Raw genomic sequence first — 12,844 nt, forward strand, 5'->3', positions numbered from 1 at the left:
ATGTGATCATTATGTATTATAAACACATACTAATAAAAAATAAAAATTGAGAAAGAAAAGAAAAGCAGCACTACTCATGATATCTAAATCCTAGAGTGGCCTAAATGTCCATTAACAGATGAATGGAAAGAAAATGTGGTATTTATAAATAATGGAGTACTACTCTAACATAAAGGATAAATCTGAGACATTTGTAGGAAAATAGATGCATCTTTTTTTTTTCCATTAAGTTTACTGGTACATTTTAGGTATAAAATACAGTTACATTCATCACTGGGATCTTTATATATCCTTTACATGATATATCTTGGTTCTTGTTTTTTTCCCCTTCCCCTGCCCTCCCGTCACCCCCTCCACCCTTCCCTATTTGTAAAGACTTTGTTTCCATTTTTTTCCTTTTCTCATATTTTTTCTTTTCCCTTCTTTCCTTTCCCCTATCCCTCCCACCTCCCCTGCTCATTTAGACCTTTTCTTCCTATTACACAATATCAATTATACATTTTAAAAATTACAATATCAAAATTTAGAGGACATTGCCACAGATTTTATAGAATTTAAAAGGATATAGAAAGCATATTACAAAAACCTTTTTTGAAATAAACTTGACAATTTCTAAGAAGTACCTTGGAAGACAAATTAATGAAACTGACTCTGGAGGAAATATAAAATTTGAATAGCACCAAAACAGATGCATCTTGAGACTATAATGTTAAGTGAAATAAATCAGACACACCTTAAATACTACATAGTTTCCCTTATATGAGCAAATCAAAGTATAAATAACTTAAAGAGCAAAATAAAAGATAACAGGAAGTGAGGAGACAGATTTTTTTTTCAGCTGTACAATTTTATTTTTAGAATATAGCAAGTAACAAGGGCCGGGGATTTAGCTCAGTGGTTTCACCACCCGCTGCGCAAGCGGCAAGGACCTGAGTTCGATCCCCGGTACCAAAAAAAAAAAAAAAAAAAAAGAGAATAAAGCAAGTAACAAATGACAGCCACATGAAGAGATACGAACAAAGGTGTTTATGTGCCTAAATGAAACATTTTTCACATAAGTGAAATACTGATACTATATCCAAACCACTGGCCCAATTCATTAAGATTAGTAGCTTCTGGGCTAGAGATTTAGCTCAGTGGTGCCATGCCTACCTTGCAAGCACCAAGGTCCTAAATTCAATCCTTAGTACCAAAAAAAAAAAAAAAAAAAAGATTAGTAGCTTCTGCAGAGGATGAAGGGGTAGCCTTCCTATCCCAGCTTTCCCTATTAACTTTTCATTGCTCAAATTTTGTTGAAGCTTGTGGTACAACCCGTTGCCCTCGGGTAAGTGCTCTTGCCCAGAAGAGGACTGCAAGTCTGTTAATATTAGCACCAGCAAGCAGAAGGACGTTGACATTACAGATCTAGGTTAAGAATCTGGGATGGGTCTCATCAGAAAGTTGAGCTGTTTAAAGCCATTCCAAAGAATTTATGAGCTTTAAGAGTGTGCCTTTCAGAGCTATGGAACATGAACCCACAGACACTACACAGATAATTAACAAAATTTATCTGTAGAAAAATGGGGAGGAGGACAGTGTAGAAATATTTACAGAAGGAAAGTGAATTCAGAATGAAGAAATATTTATAGGAGTTTAAAAATCATTTATCTTTAACCATAATGAGGCCCCTGTGAGCTCCTAGAACCTTGGCTTTCTTCTCCTTCGGTGCTTGCTCGTTTCCTCCATTGCTCTTCCTGTTGCTTGTAAGTTTTCTTATGGAAACTCACTCTGCTCACATGTTCATTCAGAGAATTATTTTCTTTAGATTGCCCCCATGGTTTCAGCTTGCCTCTGTGCGGCTCTTGGTTGAGGGGATGAGACAAATTTGCTTTGAGATCAAATACTGGTTTCTTATTGCAGACAGGAGTCTGTGTTCTCATGGTTGTCAGCTTGAATGGAGTAATAACAGCAGCAGCAGAATTCCCCTTGGTGGTCTTTGATGTGGGTGTCCTGAACACAGCCTGGCCTTTTGGGATGTTCCCAGACATGGTCACCTGTGGACTTTCTGGCTGGAGTCTTATGCTCGTTATCTTTGTGCAGCAGGCATCGAAACCACTGAGCTAAATCCCCGGTCACTATGCTCATTATCTTTAGTAGCAGCTAAAAACCTGACATTCATTTTTGTCTCTGAGAGACCAGAACGCCTGACTGACCCTTTCAGACTCAACAGCGCTCCACTGGGTAGGGCCTTGGGCCTGGCCTTGTGAGTGCCGTTGGCTGGTGGGAGTGCAAGCCGCAGAGAGACTGCCTCCTGGAGGTATGGGTGTCATTAACCCTCGCTGACTGCCAGGCTGCTTCTTCAGTTCATGAGATGAGTGGTGTTTCTTTCTTCTCTTAATATTCATCAATGGACTCCATTGCCTTAAAATGAGCCTCACGGAGCTTTTTAAAGTTTGGAGTAGTGACTGCAGTTCTTTTCCTGTTCCCAAGTTTGGAAAACCCATCTGTATACTGAGAATTTCTTTTTGAAAGTTCCTTTGAATCTTCATTATCATTTATTTCATTTTTTCCTGAGGAAACTGCATGCTCATCTCTATGGTTTTTTGTCTGGTAGAGGAGGAATTTTTCCGGTAGTTTTGAGATCCCAGTTTTCCTGCCCTTCTTGATTCTGGGAGGCAGAGTCGCCTGGACTGTCTTGTGCCACCTCGTTTTGGTGATGTGGTCCACTGGCTCCACCAAATCTTGTTCCTCACTGTTAATCTGTACCTCAGTCTCCTCACAGGAGGGTGTAAAAGCTTGACTTTCATTCTGACTCATATTTTCCTTTTTTGCTTCCTGTTTAAGGTGGGTTTTCAAAGCCTTTAATAGCTTGTCTGCCCTCAGGTTAGCCTGGAGGCCCAGCCTCTTGGCCAAGTCTGCAGGTCGGTATATTTGAAGGAGTCCAGCTCCTTCTCTGAGGGGACGGTCATCATGTTCTAGCACTCCAGACGACTCACAGAGGACCAGGATGCCGGCCTGTGGAGCGCTGTTCAAAACTCTGGTGCCCAGATAGATCTTTTGCAAATGGAAAAGGGACCGAGAGATAAGAGGGTGGATGGAGGGTGGGGAAGGGGAAGCAAAAAGAATGAAGATGTGTTATGTACATGTACCAACTCCTCATGACAAATGTAGTCATTACATTCATGTAATTATGTAATGAATATAATCATGTATTATAAACATGTACTAAAAAAACCTTTAAAAATAAATCTATACATATAATATATATACATATATGTGTATATATATATACATGTAAACAAACTGTTGACCTTCTGGGCCCTCTTATGTATTTAAATGAGAAGTAATGTTCCAGGTTGATCAGAAGCCTCTAAGGCTCTTGAGACACTCATGGCAATAGCTGTAATCCATATTCTTGTATTGTATGCTGGAAAATACCTAGTTCACCACCACCACCACCAACAACAAAAATGTATACACACTTCAGGAAAACAAAAATAATGTTTTTTCACTAGATGGTATTACCCTAGTACGGGGGACCCTTCAGGATGTCATATATTGCAGAAAACTCACTACACGGCCAGCCCATAGAGAAGAAATTAAAACTGCATGTGCTGTAGTCTCAACGACCAAGGTTAGCCAAGCAGCAGTTCATGATACTAATAACTGTCTGGAAGCTAATGGTCACCACTTTGAATACCTCTTGTAATTGTAGAGGTCAAAGGTAACTTGTATTGATCTCATGAGGTCTCAATAAATTTGGTATTAAAATATTTATACAAGTTTTTCTTTTCCTGAAGTGTGTATACATTTTTTTTTTTTGCAGACTCTGTATTTAGCACAGATATATAATGGCCTAAAGGTTAAACCTCTATATTTAGTAAGTCAGTACATAAGAATGGTTGACCATATATCACTTCAAAGGGTCTAAGGCTTGTGGTGGCATTAGGGCCTATGCAGGTTCTTACTCATGCTACTACTGGCAAAATTACTTTCCATGAAATGTGGGGTTCCTGACATAACTTCTTTATGTAAAGTTTTAATGTTTATTTAGTCAATCCTGCCTTGCCTGAGGACTGAGGCCTCTTAAGAGAAATGGATAATATTTAATTCCCAGGGATTTAGGCACTAGCTGTGTCACTTGGGAGGTTAGAGAGGGGCCCCTGTCACTTTGAAGGGAATTAGAAGTGAAAATCTGGGGATAATCTTAGAGGAGTGATTTAGACATTTCTGTAGCCCTTTCAGACCTAGTTGGAAAAGCTTCTATCCATCCTGTAAAGGTATCAATATAAACTAGTGGATATTTAAAACCCTTGGCTAGGAGGTAACGGGGTAAAATCAATCCATCAGTTCTCACCTGGGTATTGTCTATGTCTTTGAGCTGAAGCCACTATGGCAGGGAGGCCTATATCCTTGGGAATTATTAACAGTGCATAAAGAATAGGCTTGAGAGATTTGGCCAATAGTTTTTAAAGCCCTTTGCCACTAAGGACCTTTTTGCACATCTGGTGTAGTCGGTCTCAGCTTAAATGATAGGAGTAATGTAGTTCCTTAATAGTTTTCCTTTGTGCTGAATGAGGGAGACAGTGATTTCCTGATTTAACCCATCCACCCAGCTTCTCAGTACAGTCATGGGTAAAGGCCTCAATGACCTCTTTAAGTATAAGTAAGAGATAAAAAGATGTGTGGGCACTAGAGGCAATATAGATCCAGGAGATTTAGTTGCATATTTAGCAGGTGCATCTGCTCTTTGGTTTCCTAATACCTCCTCTTGGGTTCCTGATTGATGGCCCTGGAAAAGGACTGCAGCTGTTTCAACTGGCAAGCAGACAGCTTCTAATAAGGGTAATAGTTAAGGTCTGTATTTTATAGGACTGTTTTATTTTAGCCCCTTTCTTTCCAAATAGCTGCATATGCATGAGCAGATTCCAAAGTATTGTAGTTGGGGTTTGGCAAGGGAATACATTTGATGCAGGACACATAATTTATAGGATTATTTTGATATTTACACAAAAAGTCAAATACAGAGGAGTGCAAGAGATTAACTACACACTAGAGGCCCAAAGAGTCCAGCCAAGGGCCTAGATCCCACAATAATGTCCCACACAAGCACAGCTAAAGGCTTAGAGTCCAAGGCAATGTCCTCCGTGAGTCCAGCCAGTGGCCTAGAGCCCACAGCAATGTCTCATGCTTGTCCGTATTGAGGATCTGCACCCTGAAAGCCCAAAGGCCAGTGGTGGAAGCCAAAAAACCTAGGCTGGTGGGATGAAGTCTTTGTGTCACCAGGCCAAGGGATCTACATTGGAGCCAGGAAGTGATGCTCATGGTGAAGATCAGAGCTCCCCTGATGAGAACAGCAGCCATTCCCAGTAACAGTGAGGCCTCAAGCCCTCCTCTAAGAACAGCCAAGTTCGCATCACGAAAACCATTCACAGAAAGCTTCTCCTAGAAAATAAACAGTCCTCAATCTTCGCATCAAGTTCGCATCAAGAAAACCATCCACAGAAAGCTTCTCCTAGAAAATAAACAGTCCTTAATCTTCCCCTCCAGTTCTCTTTTCTTCTTTTGATACTGGGGATAGAACTCAGGACCTTACACTTGTGAGGCAGGCAGAGGGCCAGTTCTCTTTTTATGGCTATTGGCAATAATCCTCAGGTGGATCTTCCACATCCAGAACATGCTGATTCAGTTCAGCTGGGCGTTACAAGTTGATCATTAGTGAATCCACCACACAAAGCATATTTGGAATCTGCATATTGTGAATCTGCATATTGTGGTTCACTTGCTTTTATTTAGCTCTAAGGCATAATCAAAGCAATTAATTCAGTCAGTTGTGCTGCTGTCCCTGGAGGCAGGGCTACATCCTCAATAATACCTTCCTTGTCTTTTGCCATTTCTCACATAGGATCTGCCCTCTGTAAACCAGATTATATCTGAGTTATCAAGAGGTTGGTCTTGCAGTCTGGTCGGCTAGTACAAGTCACATTAACAGTATCAAGACAATCATGGGTAACCCTCAGGGTTATTTCCTTCCTGGTCAGATGGATTGAGATCAGAAGTAGGAGTCAAAGTAGCAGGACTGAATGCAGAATGCCTATGAAGAGACAATTTTAGGATTACCAAGTAATAGAGTTTGATAACATAAAAAATGAGACTGTGAGCCAATACGGTCCTTTGAACTCTAATGGAGAAGTCACCTGAGGAGGAGAGTAGACAGACAAGGGAGATCCCAAAGTAATCTTAAGGGATTTATCAAAATAACAGAACCAGCTATGACCTTGATATATCTTGGCAATCCCTGGGCTACTGTATCTAACTGCTTTAAGAAATATTCTACCAGGCTGGGGATTTAGCTCAGTGGTTCCGCCGCCTGCCTCACAGCGCAAGGTCCTGAGTTCGATCCCTGTTACCAAAAAAAAGAGAAATATTCTACCACCTTAAAAAACTATTATTTGACTTGGTGCAACTAGCAGACAGCAATTGTAAAAGCTAGCTCAAATTCTAAAATTTCACCTAATGTTTATAATGTGGGAAATCATTTTAATTCAAGGTGGAAAAGAAAGGAAAAACAGCAAGTGCAGTGAGACAGTGTTGAATTGGTTCAATAAACTCTGAGGACCAACGTTAAAAAAAAAAAAAATAGAGGGGCCAAGGATTTAGCTCAGTGGTTCCGCTGCCTGCTTCCCAAGTGCAAGGATCTGCGTTCGATCCCTGGTACCAAAAAAACCCAAACAAACAAACAAACAAAATGAAAGAAATATTGTATCAGAATTCCTAAAGCCACACTCTGCTTCTAGTTACATATAACCTGAAAAGTATGTTAGATTGTGTCGGTACCAAAGCATGGGTTTTAAGGAGCAAGGGTTTTAGTTTATCATAAATGTACTGTCTCTTGTTCTTGTTCCCAGGAAAGTTTGATCATTATTTCTTTTCAGAAACTCATACAAGAGTTTAGCCAATAGGCCACATCCAGGAATCCACAGCTAACAGTAGCTAAACCTAGGAAAGCACAAAGTTGGACAGTGTAAATGGCCTATATTTACTCTGCTGAAAGAACTTTAGACATTGAGATTAAAACAAACCCTAGGTAGTGGACTTTTTGGACCAGAAATTGGCCCTTACACATTGAGACCCTCTTAGACTTCAATATCCCCTATCAGCCAGGAAATTTAAAGTCTGAACCAAATGATCTTGAGCCTCTGTTAGAAAAGAACAGATAAGATCATCCATATATTGTATAATAGCCCCATATGTTAAGGTTATATCATTTAAGTTCCTAGCCAAAGCTTGTCCAAAAATATGGGGACTGTTCCTGAATTCTTGGAGAAGGACAGTCCAGGTAAGCTGTTTGTTCTAACCCAGCTTCATCAATCTACTCAAGGCAAAAAGGAATTGTGACTCAGGGACCATGAGGATGCAAAGGAAAGCATCTTTAAGATCTAGGACTGAAAAACATTTGGTATTTGAAGAATTCTGATCCAGCAGAGTATAGGGGCTAGGCACCTCTGGATACATAGGAATAATTGCCTCACAGCACAGGGATCTTATACTAAATTATAATCACCACTAGGCTTCTTGATGGCAAAAACTGGGGTATTACAAGGTGTCTGACAAAGCACTAAAAGTCCATAGTGAAGGAATTTATTTATAAAGGTTGTAGCCCTGTTAGGGTTCAGGATGAAAAAAATATTGTTTACAGTGTGGGGAAGGCATGAGGACCTCTCAGCTAATTACTACCAGGATAGCAGTTCTAGCTTTCCTAGGCATGTTGGTGGCCCATAGCTGGGGTTGATAGGATGGTCAGTAAAGATAAGAGTCATTATCAGCACTGCTGGGAGAGCCAATCATTGCCATAACTGTGGGGCTGCTAGGTGGCCCAAAGATAATTTGAGCCTCCATCTTTATTAATATGTCTTGGCTGAGTATGGGGACTGGACATTCAGGCATCACTAAGAAGGCATGGATAAAGAGAAAATTATTCATAATTTATTCCAGAGGAAGAATAAAATGTTTGGTCACCAGAGGCTCACTGGTGCCTGTAACAAGACAAAAGTCAGAAGCTAAGAGTGTGCAATAGGAGGTAAGAGCAGAATGTGAGCCCCGGTCTTATCTGTGACATCCAATGTTACCTGAGGCTCCATCCCACTGATGATAATCATTAGATTGGGGGCTAACTGGAGCCTTGGCCCTGCTCATACCAGGGACAATAGCTGGGGCTCTGGACCAGGGATCCTTTGATCCTTGGGGCAGTAGGCCCACCAGTGCCCTGTTTGCCACATTTAGGCAAAGTGACTTCGGCAGACATCCAGCATTAGGGCAATTTCTCTTCCAGTGGCCCATCTGCCAGCAGTATGACACTTAGTATCTTGAAGTCTTCACAGAAGAAGCCAGCAGGTAACATTTAGTTGCCCTGTGATGCAGTGAGAAGCTCTGCATGCTTTTCTATTGGTCTTGTTTAGTCTTAACATGCCCCTTTCTTTTGTTCCTCCTCTATCCTGGTTATAAAAATCAGAATTAGCAGCATTTAGGAATTTCAGTTCTCAAAGACATCTTTAGCAATTTCCTCCTAATACTTGGAACTGACTGCATAAGAAATCTGTCTTTAAGGAAGACTTGGCCATCATAGGAGTGAGGGTCAGTTATAGTATGCTTTAAATAGCTTTAAGTCATTCAAGAAATGTAGTTGGGTTTTCATTTGGGCCCTGATCATTTGGGCCCTGATCATTTGGGCCAGCTTAAAGTGATTTACAGGTTTGACTTTACTGGCCGTTAAGACTTCTAGAATGCAAATTACAAAATGTCTGCAGTTCCACATATTATCGGGGTCAATACAGTCTCACTTAGAGGGTCTACAGGTACTGCTTCAGGCCCTATAGAGTATCTATAATCTAAAGCAGTGGTAGGAAATGAATGGAACATATGTTATTGTGTTTTTAAGACAAAAGATGTTAATGTATGATTTGTTTTTTCTAAACTAAAACCTCAGTATTCAGGTTTAATTGCATGTTGGCACTTTGTGAAAAGTGGCTTTTGGGTTGCAGTTTGAGCACTCAGTCTCTAAAAGGTTTACTGTCACTGACCTAGAGTATGTATGTCTTCAGCATAACATCCGATCCTTGCTTGGAACCTTTCTGAATTTGTAAGAGTCTGTCCCAGAATTACAATGACATTCTTCTAAGACAGTTTATAACTATGAAGATGTCAGAAGACATCCATATATATATCCCCGCCTCAGGATCATCTGAAAAAACTACCCAAGTCCTGTTTGATTTGCTTTAGGTCCTGAAAAGAGAAAGGCTGGTGAGCTCTAACTGGTCCGAATTCACCCAACACCTCCTGAAAAGGGCATATAGGGACAGGTGAGGCCATAACATTTGCTGAGAGTCTTGAGTAAGGAGCTGACACCCCTTTTTGCTTGAATTCTGAACATTAGGGTTATCTAGTTATCCTCTCAGTTAGGAGGTGGCTCTAGAGATAGAAAGTCATCCAAATGAGGGGGTTCCATTTTATTTGTGAATGTCATTACACCTGGATCTAACTTACACTGGGAATATAAATAAACCAAAGAAAGCTTGCAGAGAAGATGCCTTCAACCACTTTCCTGCCTTTTTACAAAAGAGGTCTAATTGGAGTATAGTCATAGAGTGTACTGAAAGGCAAGTTAGGATACATCTGTGAGGAAAAGAATACATGGCTCAAAAAAAGGGCATCCTCCTTCCAAGGAGAAGGAAATAAATTGGTAGGAGCTGCAAAAAGGTATCCCTCTTTGTCCACCTGTAGATAGAGATCAAGCGTAATCCATCTTGCTTGTGTCCCAGATCTGGGTGGCTGGCCTCCATGTTCTTTTTATAACTAATGGCTGACAGAATACTTCTCTCATCAGATGACGTACTACTTAGTATTCTGCCAATATCTGCATGGAAGAGGCCCAACTCATTTCCCAATGTATACACTGATATACACCACCTAACACATAACAAAAGATTATAGCTGTCTTTGACTCCATTAGCACATGAACGAGACTTAACTGATATTCTATACAAAAAAAACTCTTTCATTATTGCATATTTAGGTAAAGTTAGCAAAGCTATTAACAGTATGCCATCTTCTGTTCAAATGTGGCGTTACTCATCAAAGTGGAGGAAAAGACAACAGAAACTCTAAAGAACTCTAGAACAGAATGCCAAAACTTAGGGGAAAACAAGCTTCACATCACAGTGCTGATGAGGGTAGTTTATCTGAGGCAAAAAGTCTCATATATTTTGGAACAACTCCAAGCCTGCGGACTGCTGCAGCACAGCATAAACACAGAAAAGAAAGGCTCATGATTTTAATCCAAAGATAGAGGCAACAGGGAGAGCTCATCTTACCACTTGATGAAATCAGCAATCCAATTAACAGAACCAAAGGTGTTACTGGGAAACTGGGACCTAACAGGGTGAGGGTCCTTGTGCTTGCGCAGCAGGTGATGAAACCACATTTTTTGTGTTTTTGACAAAAGACTTCAGACAAAAAGACACGCAGGCTGTCATACAGAGTATAGGTAGGTTACTGCAAAATGGTAGATTTCCACAGAGCAAGAGAATACACCTTCAAGCATTAAGATGGGCAAGCACCAAAAATACAGTTGCAATGAATGAAGCCTCATATTTATATAATTAACTGGGGCCTTTCAAAGAACATCCTTTCCTTCCTCTGAGATCACTCTGTCCTTTTACAAATAAAATGGGCCGTGTTTACCCACTTGACAGAGAAGTAGGTCTCTGATTGCTTTTAAGTGGATGTCTCTATTTGGTTTGAAATCTTGAGGTTTTTCCAACCCCTCATCCAAAGATTTTGTAAGGGCCTTGAATCTTATCAGCATGCTCAGAGGATGTTACATTCCCTTGAGCTAAAGTTTGAAACTACAAGCTTGTGTGAATTTTATCTGCAGCTAATGATTAAGAAAGTGACGGAAAAAGGAAAATCACGTCTTCTTTTTCAAGTAGCCCTCAGGCGATTCCCTCGCCTGGTAATCACTTTCTGCCTAACAATAGGGCTTAATAGCTTTTTATTAGATTTTCCAAGGACTTCGCAATTTCCCCAGAACGAAGAGTCCCAACTCTGACCCAAGTTGCTTGTCTCACCACAAAATAAGAATCTCGTAAAAATCAGATTCACAACAGAAGACAAAAAACACAAGCACACAGAAGGGTAGGAGGGCAAGAAGTCTCCTCGGTCACCCCTCGAGAATTCTCGCAAATACTGCTATTCACCGACAAGGTAGTTCTGATACATATTTCTGATTTACAGTTTGGCACTAGCACCCAGGACCAAACCCCAGTCCTCATCTGCTCAACAAAACCCAAATTGCCCAATTCCCGGATGAAAAGTTCGGACAAGAGCAAGCGGTAGGTGAAGCCGGAGGTTGCCAGCAAGCGACACATAAGAGTCACCTGACCCACTCGCCCGGGGCTGAGCTCAGCATTAGGACCCACGCGAGACGCCCGGTCCCGACCAGCAAAGTCCCCAAGCCAATCCTTCCCCAGCTCAGCTGGCGGCGGAGGGTGGGGTGGGATGTCACCTGAGGACTGTTGCTGTCGTCCCCTTCCCGCACCCCTGGCACCCGGATGTTCGTTCCAGCACCGGTCTCCGAAGCGGCAACGGCCTTGAAGGAAGAACTGACAAATGGTCATTGCAAGGGCCCAGCCACTGCGTGGCCGGTTGGGCCGGGGAGGGGGGGTCTTCAGGCAAGACCAGCTAGTGAGTACCCCCAGCAACGGAACGCGCCCGCCGACTCCTATGACGCCATCGTCTTGCGCCGGAAAACGCGTTTTTCATCTAGTCCCGCTCCTAGTGTGATGAGAGGCGTGGATGTTACCCAATAGGATTGGAGAACAGCGAGTCTCTGCAGACGCGCGGGTGTGGCCTGTGAAAGGGGATAGTTGAAAGAGTACGTGGAGAAAGGGAGACGCGTTTGACCTGGGTACAAGGTTTTGAACTTCAAGGACGCTGGAGATCGGGAATGAGAGGAAATCAAATGTAGCACTTCAGCAAAGCCCCGAGGGAAGTATTGATGTGATTTGAGAGATAATGTCATTTTTAAAATTTGTAACTGCTGAGAAAGAAAAACTCGTGCAGACCAAGTGAAACTCCCCAGCTATTCATCAGGATAAGAGTCGGAGAAAGCCAGTTGTGACGTGAATTGGAAACGTTTCCTACCAGAACGTGTGACTGAGAAGGATCATCATAACTCCTGCCTTGCTACCCGCTGAGAAATCTTGTTTATTAAAGTCCACATAAACAGTGCTATTAGAAATTGAATCAGAATGAAACATCCCATTCTTGCTCTCAGGAGCTAATGTCACCTTTAACACAGAGAAGCAGCCTCAAATTTTACCCCGGTGCACAGTGTCAGATAAAGGATTTCTGAAAACAACATTCCATATATTCTTTTTTTTTGGTATTAAATTATTTTATTGGTACATTGTAGGTATACAACACAATTACATTTCTCATTGGGAATTGTACCTTTACATAATGCATCTTGGTTCTTATTTTTTCCCCATTCCTAGCCCTCCCTTCACCCCCTCCACCCTTCCCTATTTACAAAGACTTTATTTCCATTTTTTCCATTTCTCATCATTTTTCCTTTCCCTTCTTTCCTTTCCCCTGCCCCTCCCACTACCCCTACCCCTTTGGACCTTTTGTTCCTATTTTGCATTATCGATTATTCATTCTAATCATTGGTACATTTTAGGTATACAATATAATGACATTCATCGTTGGAAATTTGCACCTTTACATGATCTCTCTTGGTTCTTATTTTTCACCCTTGCCCAGCCCTCCCTTCAACCCCTCCAGTCCTCCCTATTTACCAAGATTT

General features: G+C 41.4%; 1 protein-coding gene and 1 pseudogene across 1 annotated transcript in view; both read right to left on the reverse strand.

Annotated features, from left to right (window-relative positions):
* The window catches only part of Nup42 (nucleoporin 42), a 33,096-nt gene extending 21,311 nt beyond the window's left edge, over positions 1-11,785 (reverse strand). The window contains exon 1 of the mRNA XM_087206672.1: positions 11,543-11,785. Within this exon, the coding sequence (XP_087062798.1) occupies positions 11,543-11,654 (112 nt within the window). The 5' untranslated portion in view covers positions 11,655-11,785. The remainder of the gene's footprint in view (positions 1-11,542) is intronic.
* LOC101696813 (nucleolar and spindle-associated protein 1-like) lies at positions 1,483-3,099 on the reverse strand (annotated as a pseudogene).
* Positions 11,786-12,844: the final 1,059 nt, after the last annotated feature.

Source organism: Heterocephalus glaber, unplaced genomic scaffold (assembly GCF_053883595.1).
Source record: "Heterocephalus glaber isolate CG9 unplaced genomic scaffold, H.glaber_assembly_v1.0 deba00000676, whole genome shotgun sequence".
Taxonomy (NCBI): Eukaryota; Metazoa; Chordata; class Mammalia; order Rodentia; family Bathyergidae; genus Heterocephalus; species Heterocephalus glaber.